Source organism: Hibiscus syriacus, unplaced genomic scaffold, assembly GCF_006381635.1.
Source record: "Hibiscus syriacus cultivar Baekdansim isolate YM2019G1 unplaced genomic scaffold, ASM638163v2 tig00110059_pilon, whole genome shotgun sequence".
Lineage (NCBI taxonomy): Eukaryota > Viridiplantae > Streptophyta > Magnoliopsida > Malvales > Malvaceae > Hibiscus > Hibiscus syriacus.
Window position 1 is genome coordinate 487,974 of NW_024062582.1, and position 26,035 is coordinate 514,008.

A 26,035-nucleotide genomic window follows, 5' to 3' on the forward strand; every position below is an offset into this window, starting at 1 on the left:
TAAAATCTCAAACATGCGTGCTGACTTACTCTTTCGTACATATTTGACGAATTGGTCAATGAACAAATTTTACACAGTTTCTTCTTCTTTTGATCATTTGAAACTATTCTTCTAAAAGAGAAAAATTTTTGACAACACTTTGGGTTCAAATAATTTCCAGCTAATGGAAACCTTATAGAACTTGGTATTCCCACCCCACCCCAACCAAAGCAATTGCAATTTGTAAAGGAGAAAGTTTCAGGAAAACAGAAGTAAAATTTCAACACAGGCGCATAAACCAGTCAAGATTTGCAATCCAAATTTCTAGGTTTAAGATATTAAGAAACTGTGTTTTAGCATGAAATCCTCCAAGCTGCAAAAACCCATTGAGAATTTCATCAGGCTAAAACCAAAGAAGAATGAACCAAACATCACTTGTAACGATCTCCAAAGTTCAGTCAAACATGGAACAACACCAACAAAGCGGAAAATGACGACCAAACCAAAGAAGAATGGACCAACCATCAGTAACGCCAAACAGATCCTTAAACACTACCAAAGGAAACTATCGGAAAAAGATGCTTATTTTGTTTACATTTTGAAATCCCATAAATTTGTTTTGGGAAAATCGAGGAACAGAGAGAAGCTGGACAGTCGCAAGTGGCAACTGCCAGATTTACTACTCATCTATTATATGCATACATTTTTTTATTGAATTTACGATAATAATTCCACAGCTAGAACAAATGAAGCAAGCCCTTCCAGAGAGAGGTTTGAGGACTATTATAATGAGAGTCCTGGTTCACTCTTTCTCCATCTTCTCCGTCCATTCTTGCTGCTATCTGGTGTTTTAACAAAAACCGCACCAACTTCATTGAGATAATATAATCAAAATGACATATAAATAGAGATTCAAGTCTTTCGCAAATCTCATTAATCCCTTAGTTACCTTCTTTTCCATCGCATCATTTTCTTGCTTCAGTTGTTTCTCCTGTTAAAAGAACGTTTATATTAAGAATCTTCACAAAGTGTCCATCTTTCCCCCTATATTTAATTCGAAAATGCTGACTCCCTCTTTGGGTTCTTATATAATACAGAAAAGCTAACAACATGGTTTTCTAATAATCAAAAGGAAGATATTGATTTTGCAGCTGAAAACCCAGAAATACAAGGACATCATTTCTTTGGGAAAATACTTCCCTGTAAGAGACCTTATTTGCTACTAACTAATGCAATCGCTCTTCACAATAAGCTACTAATAATAGTGGGATTATTTGGACTGTTTCAGCAATATAGGCTGCTTTTTGGAGCACAAAGCCACAGATACGATGCCAAATAACCTTTTTTGGCAGCTTTTTTAAGTTCGAATCTCCGGTTGAGAAACCATCATGTATATATATTGTGTTTCAACCAAAATATATATTATCTATTCCACTAAAGTTAGATAACTTTAGCACCTGCGAAATGTCATGAAAATTAAAGAAAAAGTATTTAAACAACAAAGTATACCTTCTCTTTCATTGCTGCGACATTGTGCATCATTGCCTGTGTCTGCAATGCATATACCATTCTTAATCCATATCATCAAGGTGAAAGATTATCTTCAGATTAATTTTGTTTTTTATGCTATATATATCCATCATTATAAAGGGAAACAAACGGGAAGAAAAGAGAAGGATTGAGAAGCAATAACCTTCCGATTTCTGGTTTCTCTTAATAAGGAATACAATTGATTCTCCAGTTGTATGAGCTGTGTTATATTTAGCAGTTCAATGAATTGACCTTCTAGTTTCCTAAAAATAGGATTAAAATCCCAAACAAAACGAGCATAAATATTCCCAATGTGATACACAAATGTCAAAACGAGCATAAATATACCCAAAGTGATTTACCTTTCAACCATTTCCAGTAGGCTACCACTTTCCCGAATATCCACCAACTCATCATGAGTCAGCTGTTGATTATGCAGAAAGCCAAAACAAAAGCCAATACAAGGAAATAGAAAGTATAGTTAATAATAATAGAGTTGTATTAACTTATGAAAGATGATAATCTTAAAAAGTGTTGTTCGGATACTTGTTAGCAAGATCTTTTATAATATGCCATAAGTTTTGGTCAAATTTCAATCTTTAATTATTGTGCAACTTTGGAAAGTACAGAAATTAAGAATCTTGACGAACCTTTGCTTCATTGGAAATGTTGCAAATAGCAGCTTCTCCCTCTACATGAAATACATAGCGATCGAGAATTTTCTTCAAGCTGACACAGAAATTCAACCATCGAATGATTACATTTGTGAAGAGAGTTTGTAGTTATTTAATGTGAAATTACAAATTGTTATGGGTTTCTAGTTGAGCAATTTCCTTAAGAGTGTATGCTTTGCCCTAAGTGTGGAAGTGGACTTGAGGACTCATTTTACTTGTTTGTTGAATGCAATTGTTTTGGATAAATTCTTTATATTACCCAAAGAAAAGTAGAAACCTGTTACAACATCACAACGTAACAAGCATTACAAGAAAACAGAACAAAACACAAACAATAAACTAGCAAGCATTTATCTAATCAAGTCTAGCAATCTTCCAACCCCTGAGACGAATTTGCACCATCTCCTTTATGCCCTGCAACACATCATCAACCGTGCGAGATGTGCCCCTGAAGTGCCTACAGTTCGTCTCCTCCCTTTGTAGGAAGACGATCAAGAATATCCATCCAAACAATAAGACTATGCTTGGGGATTCTACCTGCAAACCAAACATTACTATGCCATGAAAATTTGGGATACTCAACTCGAAGTTTACCCCAAATTCTGCTAGCCTTCATACGAGTAATACCAACACCAAAAGCGATGAACTCCAAGCTTGAGTTTCAAGATTTTCCTAAAGCTCCAACTAACATTGGTGGGGATCTCCAACGGCCAGAAGTCCACATTCCTCAAGATATACGCCTTGAGCCAAGACATCCAAATGGAGTCCTCTCCAGCGAAGATGTTCTTAATCAGTTGCAAAATGCAAGTTTTATTCCATCCAACAATGTCATTCACACCAAGCCTTCCTTCAGACCGCGGTAGAAAAATCTGCCTCCAGCCGATGCACCACTAGCAACCACTCTGCACCCTTCTAGAAGAAACGAGAGCAAAACAACTCAAACCTTTTGATCGTGGCTTGAGGCGGGATTAATTGTTCTGCACCAATAATTTGTAATACTGAATAGAACGACCCTAATTAGTTACAAACGCCCAGCAAAACTAAGGAGAAATTAGCCCATAGGTTCAGCTTGGTTCTAATCTTACTAGTAAGCCCGAGGAAATCCTTATCAGTAAGTTTTTTTGTCACCAAGGGAACCCCAAGTATCTTACAGGAAAATTACCCATATGAAACCCATAAAAACCCCGACCATAAAGATCTCACATTTGGCGGCATTTAGCCGTAGGCTAGAACTGGTGTAAAATTGCTCCAAAACACACTGAAAATCAATAATAGAATCAATTTTACCCTTACAGAAGATAAGTAGGTTATCAACAAAATAAAGGTGTGTTAAACAAATTTTCTTGCATATGGGGTGAAAGCTTAAAACCCCTTTAGCAGCTGCCATGTCAAGCATGCGAGAGAGTATGTTCATAGCCATCACAAAATATAAGATGACAGAAGGTCACCCTGCCTAATGCCACGCTCACCCTTGAAATAACCCACGAAGATATCATTAAGCACAATCAAATATCTAGGAGTGGTAAAGCAAGCCAAAATCCACCCACTAAATTTGACAGGAAACCCCAAGGTATAAAGAATGACTTTAATAAACTCTTAGTTCAGTGAATCAAATTCTGAAGGTGTATCTTCAAAGCACATCTCGAGTAAATATTTTTCATGCCATAACCCTTGGCTAACTCTTAGGCAAGCAAAATGTTATCAAGAATGCTTCGTCCCTTCACAAAAACTATCTGATTAAGAGCAATCATCTAAGGGAAAACAACTTCTAACTGAACCACCAAGATTCCAGAAATAGTCTTACACACCAACGAGCAGTAAGAGATATGTCTAAAGTCTTTAACCATGGCTGGGTTTGGAACCTTTGGGATAAGTACCATAGTTGTAGTATTGAAAGTTGGATGAACAAAAGATGTGGAAAAGAAATCTCTCACAATAGCTTTAAAATCCATCCCTACAATAGGCTAGGCCATCTTAAAGAAATAAGAAGAATACCCATAAAGGCCAGACGCTTTGTCTTTAACCTGACCCTGATAGCCTTCTTAATCTCATCATCAAAGATATTTCTACATAAAGAATCGATAGCTTCTTCAGGCATATCATATTGAAGAAGATCTTTCAACATACCAACATCACAACCCTTAACATTTTGATCCACATTCCCCAATTGCATCATTAAAAAATAACTACTTTAGCTGAGATATCCTTAAAAGAATCAAGTATATTACCATCTCTACCCTAAAGAACTCTGATAGTATTACTTTTCTTTTAGCGACAACCAAAGAATGAAAGAAACAAATACCTTGATCCCCTTCTAAGAGCCAATCTACCTTAGCTTTTTGTTTATAGAAAAGCAGCTCAACATCTTCTAAGACATACAATACATGTTGAGATTTAATCTTAGCATCAATGTTATCACAATCTTTACCATAAATCAAATTTCAAATCTAGAGTCTAGCCAGCTCTTCTATCTTTTTCTTGACTTTTCCACAAATATCATTAAACTGAGTATAATTCAGCACATAATATTGCTTTTCAACCACTTCAACTTTTGAAACAAAACCCGAAGAGGATCCCTAGGTAAAGGCACCTCCTATGAATCCCTAACAATGTCTAAAAAACTGGGTGATGGGCCCAGAAGTTGAAGAACTTGAAGGGCTTAGGCCTGTTACCAAGGGCAACTTTGGATAATCATAACAGAGCAAGACATTGGTCAAAATTACCCGGGGCCTTAAACTCTAAAAAAGAATTTGAAAATCCACTAATCCAACTTGAGCTAATGAGAACATGGTTTAAATTTCGAGCTAAATAAGTCTTCTATTGTTTATTGGACCATGTAAAGAGAGGGCCCTAGTACGGATGATCTACCAAGCTCAACCCCTTCACACAACTCTAAAAATCCTTAATGTTCGAATTTGTGTAAGCACCAAGGGAATATGAACTCTCATCAGAAATCATAATGATATTGAAGTTGATAACTCCGCGAAAAGGACATTTTGAGCCTTTTCACTTTTGTTATTGACTGACTAAGAGCTCATATAGTATCATATAGATGCATTTAGGAGCATATAGTGGCATGTGGTGGAAATATATTTTGTCGCGGCATTTTATTTTGTAAACGATTCTGCGTTGTGGGGAAGGTGTTTTGTTTGATGTTGTGTAGGATTTGGGAGCAAGGATAAGAAAAAGAGAATTGTTGTGACATGATTAGACTACTGAACAGAATGGAAATGTGATGCAGGGGGATCCGAGACAGATGATGCTGAGCTGTCAGATTGCACGTTGATGGCGCTGAGATACCATGAGTTGGCAGATCAGCGCAAAGGCGGAAATTGATTGTGACATGTTCCTCATTGGGATCGTTTTGAGTATGTTTCAGTCTTTTGGCCTTTACTTTGGCTACAGGTGTCAGAATCGCGCATAAGACCCCAATCCGGAAAGCTCTTTTCGACGTGCACGCTCTCCACATTGAGCTATGCTCCATGTGGCCTTTTTTTCAACCTCAAATTCTGCCGTTTTCCCCTCCGAATCGCTAGATTTAGTTATTTTTTACTATTTATGGTAATATTTCGATTGTTAATTAGGAAGTCAATTTAAATCCGATTTAGGCCGGATTTTTGGGAGATTGCTTATTTTATTTCGAATTTCAATTTAGAGTGATTTTCGGGATTTTGCTATTTTTGGCAAAATTCGAATAAAGACGATTTTTTTGCTATAACAGTCCGGCTTGTGGACTGCTTTTTGGCATTGTTGGATTTTATAATATTTTATTAAACCCTAGAGACTTTTTTTCTCTGGTTTTTTGGCGAATTTTCTCTTGTGAATCGTCTGTCGGAACTAGCCTACAGGATAATCACTATTCTGTCTGGCGTCAAAATGCCAAATCGAATGTCAATTTGGAAGCGAAAAAGATGAAGGATGACATTTTCAAGAGCCAATTGTCATTGTCTTCACGTTCCCTCAACCGCTAGTCGCCTAGGAGGGAACATCTTCCACCTGGGTCGGCTGATCCTATCGACATGTACACCCAGCTGCAAGCTGCCTAGGAGGAGACCACTCCCAACTGCCCAGGAGGGGACCACTGCTGCATTTGCCTCACCCCTCACATGAAAAAAACCAGCTTGGGGTATCCTAGGAATTTTGACACAAAACCCTAGGTTTATTCCCCACTATAAATAGGAGATGAAGCCACCAAATTATAGGATTTTAATTTTGAGAAAAGAGTGAAGAGGCGGCTGAAAGAAAAATGTTCCTTCTTTTTCCGTTAATCGCTTTTGCCGTGGCATTCCTCCATTAGCAAGCTCGAGGGAGTGGTGAGCTAGGCGTTCGAGAGAAGCTAGCGAGCTAGGGCAGTTCTTGGTGGCCGAGGGGAGCTATGGCAGCGCGCGTCGAAGGCTTTTCCTCTATTCCTTTGCTATTTACTCTCTTTTATCTTATTTGGGTTGTATGGAATGGATTAACTTCTTGCCTTGTTGCTTGAAACATTCGAACCCCACCATGAATTAGTCTTATTTGGTGGGAGTTCCTTATGGATATTTAAGTTTTACTTTAATGAATGGTTGTTTTTGTATGCTGTTATTTGTTTTGTTTATGATGTTTAATTCCTTAAGGTTGTAGGTGTTATGAGAGTAGTCATTCCTTGAGAGATCGCTTGGTATTCGAGAGAATGACTAAGTAGCATGTCCTTAGTGTTCAAGAGAAACTAGGGAGGATCCACATAAGTAAGGGGTTCTAGGTAGTAACTACGCCTAATCCAACCTTAGACATAAGGCTAGGATTTCAATCGACTAAAAGTAGTGCTTAATCAAGAGGTTAGATGTTAGTGCTGCCGCTAAAAGTTATTGCCGTGACATATCATGTTATCTGAACCTATAGGTTCCCTGCACTTGCTAATGCCAATGGGTTTGCCATGGCATCTTGAACCTGTCGAGTCCCTTGACTAGAGATAGTATAGGGCACTATTAGTAAACTCTGTCGGGAAAATAAGGAATAGAAGTAAGATCATCCTGAGAAGTAGACTTAAGTTTCCTAAGTGAATCCTATCATTCATTCCCATAGTAGCTTGTGGGAAAATAAGGCATAGAAGTAAGATCATCCTGAGAAGTAGACTTAAATTTCCTAAGTGAATCCTATCATTTATTCCCATAGTAGCTTGTTGTGTGAGTATTGTCAAGTCATTTTATTCAAGTCCAATATTTACATTTTGTTTTGCCTTTACATTTACATTTGATTGCACTAAACACGGTTTAATTTGTCACGACATTTCCATCCATTTTGCCACAACATCTCCATTTGCTTCCACATCACTCTATCTTTCCATTCCCACCAACATCCATTTCATTTTACGACAACATTCTCATTTGTACATACCATCACTAACTATACTTAGGTAAAGTAGTTAATTGCTTTGATAGAACTTATAAATTTCCTCCAATCCCTATGGATACGATAATCACTCATCACTGTATTACTTGTTCGATTGTGTATACTTGAACATATTTTTTCGGCCATATATAGTAGTCACAATTCACAGACATAAGTCACCTCTAATTACCCATGGCATAACCCTAATCACATTTTCTATAGTCCTCAACTGATGCCAGAGTTGTTTAAGAGCATCACCCTCATTAAAAACATACAAAAATGATTATAAAATCATGACCACCAAAGAAAACTTGGATGGAGACAACTTGATCAGTCACTTGGAAAACAAAAAACACAAGACCTTTCCTCTAAATGACCCATATCCTACCATTAACAGCATGCTCATAGTTACAAAAATAATCCAAATATGATAATCTCTTCCTTAGAATATTAACAAATTTATCCACCTTCACCCTAGTTTCCAAGAGACACAACACATCGGCATGACAAATTCTAGCTCTACGCAGAACTTTATCTTGTTTAAGAGGATTATGAAGTCCTCGAATATTCCAATTACAGATTATCATAATAAAGATGAAGATGAAGAAGCCCCACGTCCAACACCAAGGCTGTTAACAACTTTTTTTTGCTTTATCAAAGTGCTCTTTTTTTTTCAGCTTCAAGTCTTGTACTAACTTTTCCACACCAAGGAAAGCTCCTCTAGGCTTTCGGCCCGATTATCATTAGAAACCAAAACCATTTTAGGATCAATAGAGCTAAGAACCTCAAACTTATTTTTAATCCAACAAAATAGCCTTCCTACCATCCTTATCCTAGGCAGGTCTACCTCTTTCCTTCTAGGGTGAGAACCTTGCACTGCATTCTTCCTATATTTAACCTGATCCTTAGTAGGAATACCAACATCAACAGATTGGCCAACACCAAGATTATCCCCTCATCAACAATATTACCATTTGGGATAGCAGCCACAACCCTACCATTACCATCATCTAAATCAGTAGCCTCAATTCGAACTGTCTATAGTAACAATATTCAATGCCTCAACCCTCTCAACAAGAACACAAATGACATCATGAGAATCAAACATATTCCCACCATTATCATCATTATTTCCCTTAAAAGTTTCTTTTACTTTTTAAACTTGCTCAACTCATTTTCCCTGAGGGCAATATTTACCCACATGCCCAAATCTACCACAATCAGAATATGATGAAAGCATCCAGGGGGAAAATACCTTAACACCATACATGTTACATAACATAACATCAACATGATCTGGGAATTTATAACTTGCAACAATCACAACACAAACTCTAGCATATTCAAGACGCTCCTTAGATGTAGCTATGGAATTCATGTGCAAAGGTTTACCTAATGCACTCGTAATGTAGTTGAGTCCCTTCTTCGAAAACAATTCTAAAGGGACAATAAAAATTTGAACTCAGACATGCATACAAACCAAATCAAAGCTCAATTTCTTTAAGTTTGGCTCTCACATACTAAGAAAGATAGGCTTATGTTGCACATGCTAGAGACTATTCTCTAGAACCCAATCACTGGTAGTTGAATTAACAAATGAAAAAAAAGGTTCGAACCTACTAGGCTAACCTTCTTTGGAGAGGATTTCCCCCATATGAGCTCAATTATATTCTAAAGTGAGCCAAAATTGGGAGTCAAACCAACAAATTGGCCCTCTAGTGCATATCTCCATTTCGAGATCCCCTTCTCAAACACAACACGAGGTGGCTTGACCACAAGTGAACCCTCTATCTTCGACGACAGGATAAAATCAAGCTCCTGCTCATCCTCCGCTGCAACGACTTCCTCTTGTCAGTAGCTACCTTATCAGACATAACCCCATAAAACACACTAAAAAATAAGCCAATAAGAACAAAGGGAGTGAAGTAAGAATGCAATTTTGTCAATGATTTATGGTTATGCTTTTTTCAGTGGTGGGGATTGAATTAGATTGCTCATTTTGAACTAGTTAAGTTCTTTCATACATGTTTTAAAGTTATTCTGTTTGGAGCCCCAAAGAGTCTTTTATTAATTTCGGTTTCTGCAACACACCGGACTTTACGTTTGGCTAGAAAGGAAAAGATTCAATGATAAGTCGTTGCCTTTGGATGCATTGATATTTTTAACAAAAAATTGTTTAATGTTGTGGGTGAAAATATCCAATGATGATTTAAAAGTGTATGAATGCTATAACATATGTGGATAATGTTATACTATCATAAAAGTATCATACTAAGATTTGGTGTGAAAAATTCTAATTAGGAAAATCCATGAGAAGATAATTCACTACCATTGAAAATAACAAGAATACAAAAGGAATGTGGTATACACGACTTCTAAGGCATAATTGACTAACATTTAACCCTAATTTTTAATATATATTTATAGAAATAATTGATTGCTATAAAGGAAATTTGTGTGCCAACCAATATAGTCAAACTAGGTTTGTTACTTTTAATTTGCACCGCGAACATTTCGAGCCAAATCAAACAAAATTCAGATAACAAAACTCTAACAATCTCCATCTTGACACAAATTCTAAAAATACAAGGAGGTCAAGACAAAAACTGAAATTTAACTAAAACTACAAGCTCAACAAAAAATCAATTCTTTACCTCTAGCAAGTTTTCATTCTCTTCCATGAACTCATTTAAAGGGTAATAATCAATAATAAATTCCAATCTAATCCAAGCAATACTCAAGCTTCGATGTACAAAGTAACTTAGTGTTCAAATTAATAAGGTCATCACAAGTTTTAACTTTGCTTACATCTATATCATAACATAAACAATATCATACACAACATGATCTCCATCAACAATGGAAATTTTTATCTTTAATCACTCATAATATATCACCACATTAACTTTGCTTCTCAAAACTGTTTTGCTCATAATTATCTTGTTCAATAAAGTCGTTTTCATCAGTAACATCGTAATTTGATACAAAGGATAAAACATCAATTTGAACCATACCTAACATGAAAAATGACAACCTTTCTTTTCTCTATCATCACAATGAGAGAGTTCTTACAAATTTTTATACTTCCACACTAGAGTATAAGTACCTTTTGAACCCAAAGTATCTAGCAAAATCATAATTCTTCTCAATTCTGGAACATACCTTACATTATCAAGTTTTCGAACAACCCCATTTGTAATTATGCTAGGAAAAAAAACTTGTTGACATAACTCTATGCATCACAAACCATTTGTAATTATACCTCATATAATAACTAATACTAGATTCAAGGATCCAGTCCTACTTGCTAGACTTTTAATCAGAAGCAGCTAGAAGTTCAATTTCATCTTAGTCTTTCACTACGTCAACTTTGTTGGGTTGCTCTGGTTGTTTTCCTTTACTATCCATAACACCCCTTTGGCTTATATACTACAACATGTAACACTCAACCTTAATGTTCTTCTTTTTCTTGTAATAATAACAAGTTTTTTGTGCATTCTTAGATTTTAACCTAAGTTAATATCCTTAACAGATATTTTTTTGAGTCTTCTCACGAACAAGAGTCTGTCTCTAAGAGTCGAATCCAACACATGATGTTTCATCTTATCATAAGATTACATGAAATCATACACCTTATAAATAGTGAAATTATCATGACTATAAAAGATAATATCTTTAAAGCTTCAATTAAAAGGGAGCAATAAATAAAGTATAATTAACCTTAAGTCTTATTTATATTACTTAATCTTAATGGTCTCTGGATTTGAGATAATTTGTATAAAAACAGTTATGTGATCTTCTAAATATACACCTTTCTTTAAACTATGAGAATAAAATTACTGCTTCAGATATAATTTTCTAGTTAGGGTTTCCTTCATGCATAATTATTCTAGCTTTAACCATAACATAGTGGTGGTCTTCTCCTTCAAAGAGTCATGTAAAATCTAATCTAATATATACAAATAAATATGATATACAACCTTTTTATCCCTGCATTGTTTCTCCTAGAGTGTTTAAGACATGACATGCAGGGATAGAGCTATGTATAGTCTCGGGGGTAATCCCCAATTTTCTTTTTATTAAAAATTATATAGGGATAAATATCTATTCAGACTTTCAAGTTTTGATTTATTTTGATTTTTCTCCTCCAATTTTTTATTGTTTAATTATACTTTACCCTTTGAACAAGAATCATGGCTTTGTCCTTGATGACATGCATGGACATCATCCAAATTCATTTTTGTAAGAATCACTCGCATATCCATCATGTTGAAAACTTGGTGTTGCGACCCGACTAGAAAATTTACCACAGAAATTTCATTATCATGATCTAATCAAAATCGAATATGCCTTGATAACGATTTGCAATATTATAAGAGACAATGATAATATAAAAATCACAAAATAAAGACATCAATATTTTATGTGAGAAAACCTAATTAGGAAAAAATAATATGAGTAGATGAAAATTTTAGTAATGAAAAATATAAAAGAACATAATAAAATTGTGGCTATACATTATTTTCAAGGCATAATTGATTAATATTTAACTAGAATCCCTAATATCTATTTATAGATATAATTGCTTGATTATAAGGAAAATTTGTGTAATAAGAAATCTACTCAAACTAGATTTTCTTCTTTTAACTGACATCTAATAGAAATATAGTATTGTATGGATTCAATTTACAACAAGGTTTGTATTTCGAGGGATCTATCTGTTAGAGTCTAGGGTAGCGTGTCTTGCATGCTTTTACAAGTTTTATGTTGAGAGTTTGTTATAGATCTATTTTTGAGTCGGTTAGTAATTTGTTTCAAAAACAAACTTGACTGTAGACTTGCTTAAATAGGTGGTTTTATGATTTTGAGAATTAGATGTGCTTTCAATAAAAAGTTTTAGAGAAGTTCTTTTTCTCTCTTCTTCTTTCTCTGATATGACTACTATCGAGATAAATGTTTGGGTATCTTAACATGGTATCATTTGCTAAGTCCTGGTGATTTATCTGTCTGTTGCGTGTTCCGTTATTGAGTTCTAAGCTCTTGCAAAAGACAATTCAGATCTGGCGTTTCTGGTGTGTTGTTTCTTGATTTGATTCACTTTCGTTTTGTACTTGATATGTTTCTTTTCTAGATCTATTTTAAAGATATACTTGTTGATTGCAAGCATGTTTGTCTCGTGATGGTTAATTGGTAGAAGAGAAAACTAGTGATCCTTTGGTGATCTTGGATCTAGATCAGAGTAGGTTTCTTATGCTTTTGTGGTTCCTAGTTACGTTGCATTGGTTGCTTCTTCAGTGAATTCCACTAGGAACTCCTTGGTTATCACTCCTAGTTTAGCTAGTATTCAACATATTCCTAAAACTGATACTGTTAAGCTTACTGAAAATACTTATCTTCTCTAGAAACATCAAGTGTCTTATCATGATGGTTATGGCTTAGTGAAATATATTGAAATGATGGTGCAATTTCAAATGATTAGATCACGAATCAATTTGGTTGGGTTGAGGAGAATCCTAGTAGCAAGATAAATTACTAGCGTCTTGGTTGCTAGCGACGGTTAGTACAGATATTCTACCGCATCTTACTGGTCTCACGTGTTCTCTTACAACTGCAAAATTATATATAATGATAACGATGTTGGGTTTTTTCAAGGATAACTACAGTAGGTCATGCTAGCGACGGTTAGTACAGATATTCTACCGCATCTTACTGGTCTCACGTGTTCTCTTACAACTGCAAAATTATATATAATGATAACGATGTTGGGTTTTTTCAAGGATAAACTACACAGTAGGTCACTAATGTTTGAGCTAACTTTCGTTTTCCCCACTGAAGGTTTAAAAGTTACAAATTGGTTCCTAAAGTTATCGACTGGTTACAAACTTTACATTCAACGTTATCAGTCGTTAACAGGCGTGATGGAAAGCATAGATGGAGCTTATAAGAACCAAAACTCAAACAAGAATAAAAATAATCTTAAAAAAACAGTGACTTTACCTAAAGTAATTCGAAACATGTTTTTTTCTTCAAGACCATGGTGAAAAGGAAATGATACGTTTAGCCTTTGGACCCAATGCTCACATCCACTCTTTAATCCTTAAAGCCAAAACCAACTTGGGACTCTCCGTTTTGAACTCGCCAACACCTTCAACTCCCCTTTCTCCATCTCCTCCCAAGCTTCCGTATGCTAGTATTGTCAAGGAAGCAAGACCTGTAACACCTCGAATCTTGGGTTAGGAGTTTTGGGGTAACTTGATAGAGGTTTTAGGTAAGTCCATTAGTTGCAAGGAAACATTGGTCTAAGAATTTTTGTGTTAGGTCTTGGGTTGAACCCATTAAGTTATGAAAAGGGGTGTTTTTAGTCTTAACATGAAAGTGGGAAGACCAAATGAGTAATTAACCCATTTATTTGAAACAAAGATGAATCCCATTAATTTGGGATGATCTCACGTCTGATAGCTTCATCTATTTTTCACCACAAAGTTTGTCTCATCTTCTTTACTCTTCATATTCTTTCCTGTCCAAGAACCAAGCAAAAGTTGGAAATTTTTGGAATTTTAAAGCATCAATCGAAACTTCCAAGCTAAGAATCACAACCTACATTTTCCAAGCTTCCATTCATGCCCCCATTTGCAAGATTTGGCTTAATTTTCCAAAAGAGGGTTTTAGTGGGGTTTAAGGAACCATAGGATGTATAATCCGTTTTGAAGAAGTTTAAGTTGTAGAAAATGTTGCTAGCATTATTCTAAGTTCCAAAATGAGTTAACAACTCATTTTCATTGTTTTGATTAGTAAAAGAGCAAAGGGAAAGCTCTAAGGCAAGGGGCAAGGAGAAATTGGTCCTTGGGTGAGTTAAGTACATTTTCAGCAGTTAAGCATCAAGGTAACACGTTTCTAACTTCTCCATACCGCATATAGATCATTAGATGTGCATATGTGGTTAGTTAAGTTCATAAGCATACTAGAGTAAATCCATGGTAAATTTCGAATTTGATGTTTGTAAGCATGAAATGTGACTCCTTTTGACCTCTAAGAACTCGAATAAAACACTAATAATGTTTGCTAGACTTACAGGGAGGAATGGGTGAGTTTAAGATGCAGTTTTATGCCCAAAATAGGGTACTTCAGGTCATCAGTATTAGTACTCGTGGTCCGATCTCGATACTCAAGGGGTTGTTTCGATACCGAGATTTCAATGTGCAATTTCGGTATCAATACTCATGGGAGTATCGATACCAAGAGTAGAGTATCGATACTCCCTATAGGGGTATCGATATTGAGATATTTTTCAAAAGATCTAAGCCATTTTTGGTATCGATACCCGGTGTAGTATCGATACCCACCTACAAGAGTATCAATACTCATGGTGAGTATCAATACTTTTCAAAAGATCTAAGCCATTTTTGGTATCGATACCCGGTGTAGTATCGATACCCACCTACAAGAGTATCAATACTCATGGTGAGTATCCATACTGCTAGCACAATATCAATACCATCGTCATGGATTGGGCAGTTTTACTCAATTAGTTTAAGTGTTCAGATTTGGAGGTTTTTAGGTCAAATAAGTTTTCAGTACTCAATACAAGTGAAAACGATCAAGTTAAATGAAATCACACCTAGAATTCAATCAAGTTAGGATGACATAAGATTGGCCAATGTATGACGCTCGGGAAATGGTCAGGACACCCGAGTTACTCTAGCATTATGACGAGCATCCTTTTTGTGAAATATGTGGATATTTTTGAATGGGCACGCATTCGATGACTTAAAATTTCAGATCGTACACAACACTCGGGATCCTATATGTGGGTTTAGGATGTGAGCATCCGATGCATGTAAAATTTTGGTCCTCGCCCCGAAACACTCGAGTAAGTGGGATAGACTAGGGAGTTAAGTTCTGATGGACATAAAATTTCGGTTCTTACCTCGAGAGTATTACATTTCAAGATAGGTTGGCATCTTGTCTGAAAAGCACGTAAAATTCCTCTGACCACATCGCTAGACCTATCTCATGTTTGTTGATGTAATTTTGCAAGTCCGTGACTTTATGCAACGACATGTTCATGTAATGAATGCATATAGTATTGCATAGTTATTATCATGGCATTGAGCTTGTGAGCTCAGCGTATGGAGTGTGTTTCTGTGCGTAGGTCAGTAGAGGATCTACGAGGAGCAATATAATACCAATACATTCCAGATTAACCATTTAAGAGTACGTCTTGAGTATGTTATAGGGCATGTATTTTATGTGGACCTTGCATTTAATCGAGTCATAACTCTATTTTGGTTTAAACTCATTGAATGTATTTGTTATATTTAAGAGACTCACTTATTTTGTAAACTTTGATTATGATTTTGTTTCACGTTATGTTGAATGATTATTGATGTTTTCCAAATGTTTTGCAAGAAAATTTTGGTTAGCAATTTTGGTCGTCCGTGTAATGCCTTAACGATACGATCTCTTCTGGTTAGACTGATATGATATAATAATGTAGTAAGATTTTACATCTTAATTGATTAATTTATATTATTATAACTTATATAACTTATAATCATTGAATATATCAATTAAAAATATTATTATCACTAGTTATTAATAGTGTTGTTTGTTTATTGCAAATATTATGCCTAGGAGGAAATTAAGTGATTTGTAGATTGTTCAAGCTCCTCAAGCGGAGGAAGAAATAAATAATGAAGAATTGATTGGTGTTGGATCTTTGGAAGTTCCGAATAAAGTTTAAGAAACTATAGAAATTGAAGGTAAAGTTTAACACTTTATTTAAATGGTGACTAATTTTTCTTATTGACTTGATTTTGAAAACTTACACTGAGTTATTTATTATATAGCTGAAAATGGTCAAAGGTGTAAGAATAGAGGTCACACGATATTGAAGGAATTATATCAACTTCCTCTTGGGGATAATGTTAAAGTTTCAAGTAACGATGCCGGTTAACTTATTGAACCAGAAGCACGCGTTCTATCTGGTTACTTAGGCATGATAGCGCGCAATGCCAGTCTTTTATTGATCAATTATGAGTTATTGAGTGAGATGTCAAATAGTAGCAAAAACCAGGTTGTGGATTGTATTAAGGTAAAAATGTCATTTTCATAGATAATCCATTACAGTTCAATAGTAATTTATATTTACTTTGAACATTTGTGTTATTTGTAGAAGATTTTTCTCTAGAGGTCTCAGATGATTATTTGAAGCAAGCGTTATGAAATAAATGGATATATCACAAGATTTCCTTAAAAAGAAATATTTTAATAATGATCTCAAAATGTCCCACTTTGGAATGCTTAGGTATCAATGGTAAGATGTAGTCAGGTTTTGGAGTTCAAAGAAATAAGAGGTATGATGCACTTTAAAAAATTATATTATGTCATTATAATATTGATTTTATAAGTCAAGTAAATTTCAAATTGTAGGAACGAGAGCACGTTGGTACTGCTAGTAGATAGGAACAAAAGTTTACTCACATAATTGGGACGAAGAGCTTTGCTCGTATAGCTTATGACAAGGTATTATTTTTTTAGTTATTGATTATTCTCATAGTTATTTCAAGTTGATAATAATGAATATTTTTATTTTATTTATTAATTTTCTAAGTATTAATTAAATTATACATTGTAGGAAATTAGTTCCGACAATAGAGTTGGATAAATATAACTCTTCAAAATGACACATAAAAAAGATGGCTCTCCTATGGCTCCTAAAGTTGTAGAAATTATGGTATATTTACTGGGCATAAAATCTAAATTATGTTATTCGTATATCTATAGTATGACATTTTTATTTTAATAATATTTGAATTCATTCTAAATTCTTTTTTATTATTAGGAAAAATTGAGTGATAAAATGGTGGAGTATGAAGCTACGACTTCATCTCATGGTTGTATTAATGTGGAAGAGATTGAAATCAAGTTATTGTTGCAGTTTTCCATCCTAAAAGATATGGTCGAGTTCATTGTTAGGGATCATTTGTTGCCCAAGCCAAATATTTTGGACCTAGCCCGTCTCAGTACATGCCATCACACAACCAGTTTTCTGAGTCAGAAGTTAATCGATTAAAACAATTGTTGACTCAAGTGGATGAAAAATTTGCTCAAATGAAAGCCGAAGCTGAAGCGAGATAAGCGAGAGAAGCATCGTATTAAAAAAATGAAAACTTCAAAAACAACTTGAAGCTATTAAGCAAATGATATAGAGGAATCAAGCGCAAAATTCACCATCCTAGGTGATTTCTTAGGTTCATGTTTTGTTTATTCTAGTGAATGATGTTGAACTACATTACCTTTCACTTGAATGTTTGTAAAATTTGATTTATTCTTGTTGTTAGGTATTTTAACCTAATTTGAATCGTAATTAAATTTCAAGGTGTTTGTTATTGGATATTGTTAGAGGATATATTAAATTTGGGTAATGAAGAGTAGAAATGTCACACCCCAATTTATGGATAAAAATTATAAGTTTTAGAAACTTATAATCAGTTTTAGAAAGTTGCATGAATTCGGGGACCAAACTTAGAATTTTCCCATTTTCTAGACTCAATGAAAAATAAATTACCTGATCAGTTTAACCCCAATTATCCCCTAAATTTTCAAATCCCTAACCCCAAATTAAACTTCCCCATCGACCCTCTTTACCGACCAATTACGTCACCGTCCGATCACTATTGGAGCACGCCACTGCCACCAATCAACTCCCCACCAACCAGCGACCAAAACTCGAGCCCTCTGGAATTGGATAACAGTGTCGTTCGTCATAATTATGGACACAAAGTTTCGACGAAAACCATTCTTTTCGCCACAAAACATCGTCGATTCCAGCCAATCCTGCGACGATCTCACCTCACCGCTACCACCAAGTTCTTCCCCTCAAGATTCCAAACAAAACCTAGTCGGGTTTGCTCATCGACAACGCGTCATCGCCGACCGCCATACAGGTGAGTGTTTGAGCTTTAATTTAGGTATTTTGGCTTGCTTTTGGTTGGAATTTTGGTATTGTTTTGAATAATTGAGGTGTGTAATTGAGCAGAGAGAAATTGGCCAGCCAATCCGAAACCGTTACCGGCGTCACGCGCCTCTTCACTCCGACAGTGCGCATGGGGCTTGTCCACGCTCCAAGGAAATTTCTAGAACCAGGTCGACCCGCCTGCCCGACCCGCTTGACCCGATCGAGTTAACCCGCGCTGAGTCAACTCAGTTGAGTCAACTCACTGGGTCAACTCGGTGACTTTAATCGAGTCAACCCGTTGACCATTGACTTTGACTTTAACCGGAAAAGTTAAATTTTTTTAAAAGCCATATTTTATGTTTTTCGACGTTCTGAGTCTGATTCCGAAGTTTGTTTTGCCAAATTCGCACCCAATAAGCCGTTTTTCATGTTTTATCTTCGGATTCAAGTTGATTTTTCAATTAGGTTCAATTTCTGACGTAAATTTGGTTGCTTTATATCTGAGGAATTATTGACTGTTGAATTCAAGTTTGAGGGCAATCAAATGGAGTTTAAATGGTCAACCAGTATGGCACGAAAATTGAGGTAATACATTACTACATGTTTCATGCTTTATGGAACATGTTAGAATTGAGTTATGCATGGACAAGTATACTTGGTCATATGTATGCAGTGATTGTTTCCTAACTCGATTCGAATACTATAAAAAGTTGGTAACCAGATAGGACTTATATGGCCCGCTTAAGAAAGGGGAAGATCAATCGGAAATAATAAACGATTTGTTTTTAAAATTAGTGAATTTTGATAAATTTTCTTAAAGGTTAAATATCAGGGTTAATTAGATAAGAAATTACCCAAAAAATCAACATGAGATAAAATTATAAAAATGTCATTGTTATGGAAAAAAAGATCAAGATTTCCCCGAATGGTGGAAAATAACTATAAAATGACATATTTTCCTGAATATCTGATAAACTGCAAATGATTGAATTTAAAGGAATTACTGAAATGTCCTCGAGCTTCGTAATAACTATAATGATAACCTCCAACGATCAAAGGAGCAAAATACCCTTAACGCTAAAGGAACTAGATTGCATTCAAGCCTAATGTATTGAAAGTATGCCACTGACAGAATTGAGCGGAGTGATAATGATACGCTTAAAGTTTAAAATGAACAAAATGCCTTAAAATGTAAAAAAGTACAATGGATGGCTATAATGAGGGAGACCATCTAAGAAATTATGTTCTGATTCACTTGAACTTTGGAATCATCGAAATAAATTTCGGATATATATTGAAATACCTCTAAAATGTAAAATGACTCGGGGAACGTCTAAGCACCGCAAATAAATAATACTTTTAGCTCTGAAAAGAATAAATCAACCTCAAATACTAAATGACCTAAGTAACCTCAATGTCTCAGGATTAAGTAAGTAACTTGGATAAGTCTGGAAACGCGGATGAACTTACATGATGTACTATCCCCATGGGTTGTAAACCACGAATCAAGTACATTGATATTTTCTGATATTGTTGCAACATGAAAATAAAATAAAGACCATTGGGATATCTGTTCGTTTCCTTAATATCTATCCAGTGATGATTCTGAAGATGATCTATGAACAAGAATTTTTTGTATTAAATAGTGAATTCCCTGGAAGGGAAACAAATTGATCGATCGAAATGCATTAGTTTTGAGAGTTGTTCAGTTCGAGTTACTCGATATTCAATAGATCAACACAAATCGTAAATTCTATTCTAAATCTTCGTTTCTCCCTTATCATCTCAAATTACTTGAATCCTCCAAGAATCTAATGCCCAAAATGCTTCTGATTTTCCTGAATAATGGAATCACTCTGGCCATACTTGAAAACACAAGTGACCCAGATGCAAAGGATTTTGAATACCTTTCTGATTATTTATTGCCTCTGAAAAATGTCCCAACACTATATGAGCCTGATAAATCACATTCTGAATAACTGATGATCCCGTCAGCTAATGAACTCTTACAATAGTGATTGCAATTTTCGACATTCTATCAGTATACTGAAGATCCGTGTTTCTCTACCTGATAAGATTATCCAGTATCTACGAATAATATCTGGAACCTCTAGTGTGTTCCTTGATCACATGATGTTTTCTCTTATTTCTGTTCTGATATCTTCTCTGATTCCTGATATTTTTGGTTACAGACTGAAAATGTTTTATTGGGGTACTCTGGGATCTGGTATGAAGACTCTGGTAGGTTTAGTCGCTGGGGGTAATTCCTTGTGTAGGTTCTGCAGCGATTGGTAATTCCTATCTCTGGAAGGTTCAATCGATGTTGGTAATTCCTTTTATAGGTTCAACACCGACTGATAATTCCTTATGGACCTAAGGCAACCCTTGGGTAGGCTCTGCGGCCCGAGATTTTTCTTGGGTAGGCTCTCAAGCCCCAAGGTGCTCCCTCAGGTTATACAGTTCTGGGGTACTGCATATGGCGTTCGATTGGAGGGTTTTACAATGGTTTTAAAAAAATACGTTTTAAACTGCTACTGTTTTAAAAATGATCTGTACAATTTCACTGATTTTGTGGGAACACACTAGACAACATATTCTGATCTCCTGAACCCAGACATCCAAAATATTTCCCTCTGAAATGAAAGCTTATTGTCTGTTACTATATGAGATATCAATAGGATCTCCGCTCAGCATAAAAATCTGTAGATGTCTGAACCAATAAGAAAATTTTGCTTATCTGTTAGCTGCATGTTCCTCAGCATCTTCTGATAGTTTTGTATTACTGAGCTTCCCAAAGCTCACTATGTTACTCACCATTTTAGGTTAAAAGAATCGTACCAGTATAGGTATCGACTTCAGTAAAGGAGTTCCACCAGCGTTGCTTGCGGAGTACGATGCATGTGATTGGGGGCATGTAGGTTGTAATTTGTTTTACATATGTGTCTGAAATTTGTTTTATTTCTGAATACTGGTAAATTTTACTTTTGTATTTATAAATGATTTTATGATTTTACATGTTTTATAAAAAAAATTAATTTTTCTGAGAATTTTATGGTGGGTCACTCCGGTGGCCCTAATGTGACTCATCGGATCGAATCGGGTCACCGACATCGGACTGAGAGGGTTACAAGAAACTAAAATTTGCCAAAACAGTGTTGATTAACAAAGTTTTAGGATGAAAATGTCATTAATGGAGTACACATTTGTGACATTTTTAAGACCAACGCAACTATATACATAATAATTAGCGACATTGAAGCAAAAAACACTACACATCATAAAATATAACGACATTTAATAAGATAATTCGTGGAACTTTGGATACAAATGTCGCTAAATAACCTAACCTTTTGCGGCGTTTTATTTTCACAAACGCCGCTATATATCATGAAAATTAGCAGCGTCTGTTTCTAAAAGGACGCTAGATAACCTAACCTTTTAAGACATATTATTTTCACAAATACCACTAACTGTTAAGGCATTTGTTTTAGCGGCGTTTTTCTATTATGATGTAGTGTTATTGTCAGGCTTGTAAAGTAAGAAATGTTTAATGGTACTTTTTTAGAGAAGTCTAAAATACAACTTGTTAATATAAAGTTCAAACTTTAGATATCAGTTACAACAAAAAAATGTTATTAAGAGTATAACTTTTTAGGTTGACAAAGTAATATTCTAGATTGAATTGAAAGTCTTATCCTTCTCCATAATATTTTATGTTGCTACATTTTCAATTGTAACAAAAATGTTATAAATTTGTATATTTTTTTCCAGTTGTAAATCCTAAAATTATCACATTGTAACATTTTAAGTTACAACTAGGGATAGGCATGGTAAGGTTGGATCGGATTTTCGGTCCACCCGACCCAACCTAAAAAATATACATATTCCACCCGACCTGAAATCGACCCAGTTTTTTGAGATAAAATCTAAACCCAACCCAAAATAATATATTTATTAAAAATATTATTTCTATTCAATAAAAATGGGATTTAATTGAAATAAAATAATATATAGAGATGGTATTAATGCAATTATCCCTAAATATATAAGATAAAATTATAATTTTTCCGGGTCAGCTATTTTTCACCCAAAACCAACAAGATCCGAACATAAATTTAAAAAAAACTCGACCCAACCCGAATCATTTTTAAAAAAACAAATCTGACCATATCAGATCAAAGCCTGTCAGGTTCAGATCTCATGCCCATCTCTAGTTACAACTAAAAGTATAATAAATTTGTGTAATATTATAGATTGAATATAATACTATTTTTAATTAAAAAAACATTTGAAATTAACTTTAAATTAATTTCCATACAATAAAACCAAACCCATTTATTTGTGATTATGATTTATGATAGGGTTAACTACACAGATGATCACTTAATGTTTGTGTTTTGTCTACTTTTGGTCACTGATTTCAAAATACATAAGATATGATCACTTTCGTTTTTATTTAATTAAAATATGATCACTTTTATTTTTATTTATTTAAGATGTGGTCACCACATTGACCACATATTAACTGTCGTTAGCAGTTAACAGATTAAGTAACATGATATTTTAGTATAATCACATATTTGATCCCTATTATTTACATATTATCTCAATTTTGTCATACTTTTAATAAATTAAAATAAATTTACTCATCCAATCAAATTATGTCACTTCTCGTTGGTGTCATGTGTCGTGCCACGTGTTACTATTCGATTAGAGGAAACTTTATCTTAATTTATTTTAATTGAGTATATTTATTTTCTACCAATTTGTTTTGCTTTGTTAAATTAAAATAAAATTAGTCTTCTAATCGAATGGTGACACATGGCATGACTCGTGGTACAAATGACATGTGACATCATTCGATTGGATGAATAAATTTATTTTCAATTATTAAAAGTATAACTATATTAAAAGAATATGTAAATAACATGAACCAAATGTATGATTATATCAAAATATTTAATGGTAGTTAACTCGTATTGACTTCATCTTAATTAAATAAGAACAAAGGTGACATGTATTTTAAAATCAATAACAAAAAGTGAATAAAATACAAACATAAATAATATCTCATAATTATTATTTAATATCATAAAATATGCTCTAAAGCTGAAAATTTTCTTATGTCAAATCGTGAGAAATCCATAAAGCTGAAATTTTGATGGGTGGAAGCTGCTCCAATAGCAGGCTGTTATGATCATGGGATGATAGTCTCTAAAGCTGAAATCCTACAGTTGGAACCCTTCTACTTTTGGGTTAGCCAAAAGTAGAAAAAAACTGGGTTTCTAAAGAATGGCAAAAATGGAAATATAGACTCAAATCATGTCAACTAACCTTTTGTCTTTGACTGAGAACAAACAAAAATCTTCATCCAAAGATATTAAAACCAGGAAAGAGAATTAACCTTTGAGCAGTGCAGAACTGGTAAGGCAATCCCGTGGAGGAAAACAGAATGAGAGCCGCATCTACATCACAAAGAACAGCAAGGTCTCGAGTTTTCTTGATTAACCCATTTTTCCTCTTCCAAAACGTCACATGTCTTCTCTTTTTGTCTTCGATTCTCTTCAGCTCAACCTTCCCTCTCCCCATTTCTCCGTAAACCCTAGAAAATTTCTTCACACACAAAATTAAAAACGAAGATGCTGGTTTTTAATATGCTAGGACCAACGGAGTAGACACATGGGTGTATATGGTACGGCGAGGATCATGTTGCTCTTTGTAAGATTCATGACTCTCAGACGTTGATCTGATTTATTTTTGTAAGCCTTTCGTTTGTTTCTTTAGTACTATGATAATTATAGTTCAACAACGCGTGTACACGCGTTGTAAGCCTTTCGTTTGTTTCTTTAGTACTACGATAATCATGTTGCTCTTTGTAAGATTCATGACTCAGACGTTAATCTGATTTGTTTTGTAAGCCTTTCGTTTGTTTCTAAATAGCCTTGTCTGTTTCTTTAGTACTATAAGAATTATGGGTTAAACAACGCGTGTTCCCTACACAAATATCCTTATGACTGGTACACCTAACATTGTTTGGGTATTTAGTTTTAAATTTTAATTAACAGTCGATTTGTTTTACTGAAAACGTTTTTAAAAAAATATTTTTTATAAAATGAATTATATTTTTTTTAAAAATATTTTTTGAAAAATATTTTACGATATTTAGAATATGTTGTGTAACCCTTTTTTCACTAGTTTATGAATTTAAAAAATATTTATTATAAATATTAAATAAAATAAATAATATTATTTATCATAAAACTTAATATTACTATTTTTAAAATATTAAAATAATTTATTTATTATTAAAATATTATTTTTATAATGTTATTTATAAAATATTAAAATTGGATAAATTATTTATTGAAATAAAATATTATAAATTATATTAATAATTTATTTTATATTATTAAAATAAAAATACAATATGTTATATTATTATAATATAATTAATTATTTTATTATAATATTAAAAATATAATATTATATTATTAAAAATAATAATAAATATATTTTAAATATTTTAATAATTAATATTTTGATTAAAATGATATTAAAATATTTTATTAATATTAAATTCATAAAATAAAATTATTTTGAGTATTTATTCTTTGAAGTGAAATGTTCGGAAAATCAGACCGTAAGTCATTTTCCAGTAAACACAAAGGAAATTCTATTGACCAGAAAAATATTTTACGTTGACCAACTAGTTTTTCTCCAACCAAACACTGGAAAATGAGGAAAATATTTTCCGGAAAACGTTTTACGTGAAACAAACGAACCCTAAATTAATTGATGAAATTAAACTAGTTTGGTTAAACAATAGGCTAATAAAATTAATTCGGTTGAATATTTGTTAATTTATTTTCTAAATTTGATTAAAAGTTAATTCAGTTCAAATTAGTTAATTAACTAAAGCAACAAACAATATTAATTACTTTAAGCTCAAGCACTTTTAAAATTAAGACCCAATTAATTTTTAGCCATACTAAATCAATTAAAATTAAGATCTTGTTAGGAGTATTCATTTTTTAGTTTTAACTGAATTAATTGGTCAAATTAAATTGATTTAGTTAAACGGTTGGTTATTAAAATTAATTCAGTTGAAGAAATGTTAATTTTTCTTCAATTTGGTTAATAATTAATTCAGTTCAAAATTAATTAACTAATCAAATCAATAAAAAAATATTGATTGTTAATATTCTATATAAATTTTAAGTTCAAATCCATTAAAAATTAAGACTAAATTATTTTTTAATTACGCTAAACTCGTTAAACTTTTCAAGACCCAAAAATGAAAAAAATACATATATTAAATTAAATTTAATATAAATAAAAATTTCAAAAAAAAAATGGTTGATTCGACTGAACTTTGTTCGTTTCAGTTAATAATTTTAAAAAAAATCAATTCAATGGTCAAAGAAAAAAATTTAATTATTTTAATTTAACTAATTCAATTCAATTGAAGATAGAATTAACCATTTGAATACTCCTAAATTTTACACCCACATAAACCCATGGTTGGATT

General features: G+C 33.7%; 1 protein-coding gene across 1 annotated transcript; it reads right to left on the reverse strand.

The window, feature by feature from the left end:
* Positions 1-716: 716 nt before the first annotated feature.
* On the reverse strand, positions 717-24,125 carry LOC120214358 (MADS-box protein FLOWERING LOCUS C-like). The gene is made up of 7 exons (XM_039212274.1): positions 23,912-24,125; positions 2,160-2,238; positions 1,872-1,930; positions 1,673-1,772; positions 1,489-1,530; positions 929-970; positions 717-821 (listed from the first exon to the last, which is right to left on the reverse strand). Exons 1-7 carry the CDS (start codon positions 24,094-24,096, stop codon positions 717-719), a joined length of 612 nt encoding a protein of 203 aa, XP_039068205.1. The 5' UTR covers positions 24,097-24,125.
* Between the last annotated feature and the right edge of the window lie 1,910 nt (positions 24,126-26,035).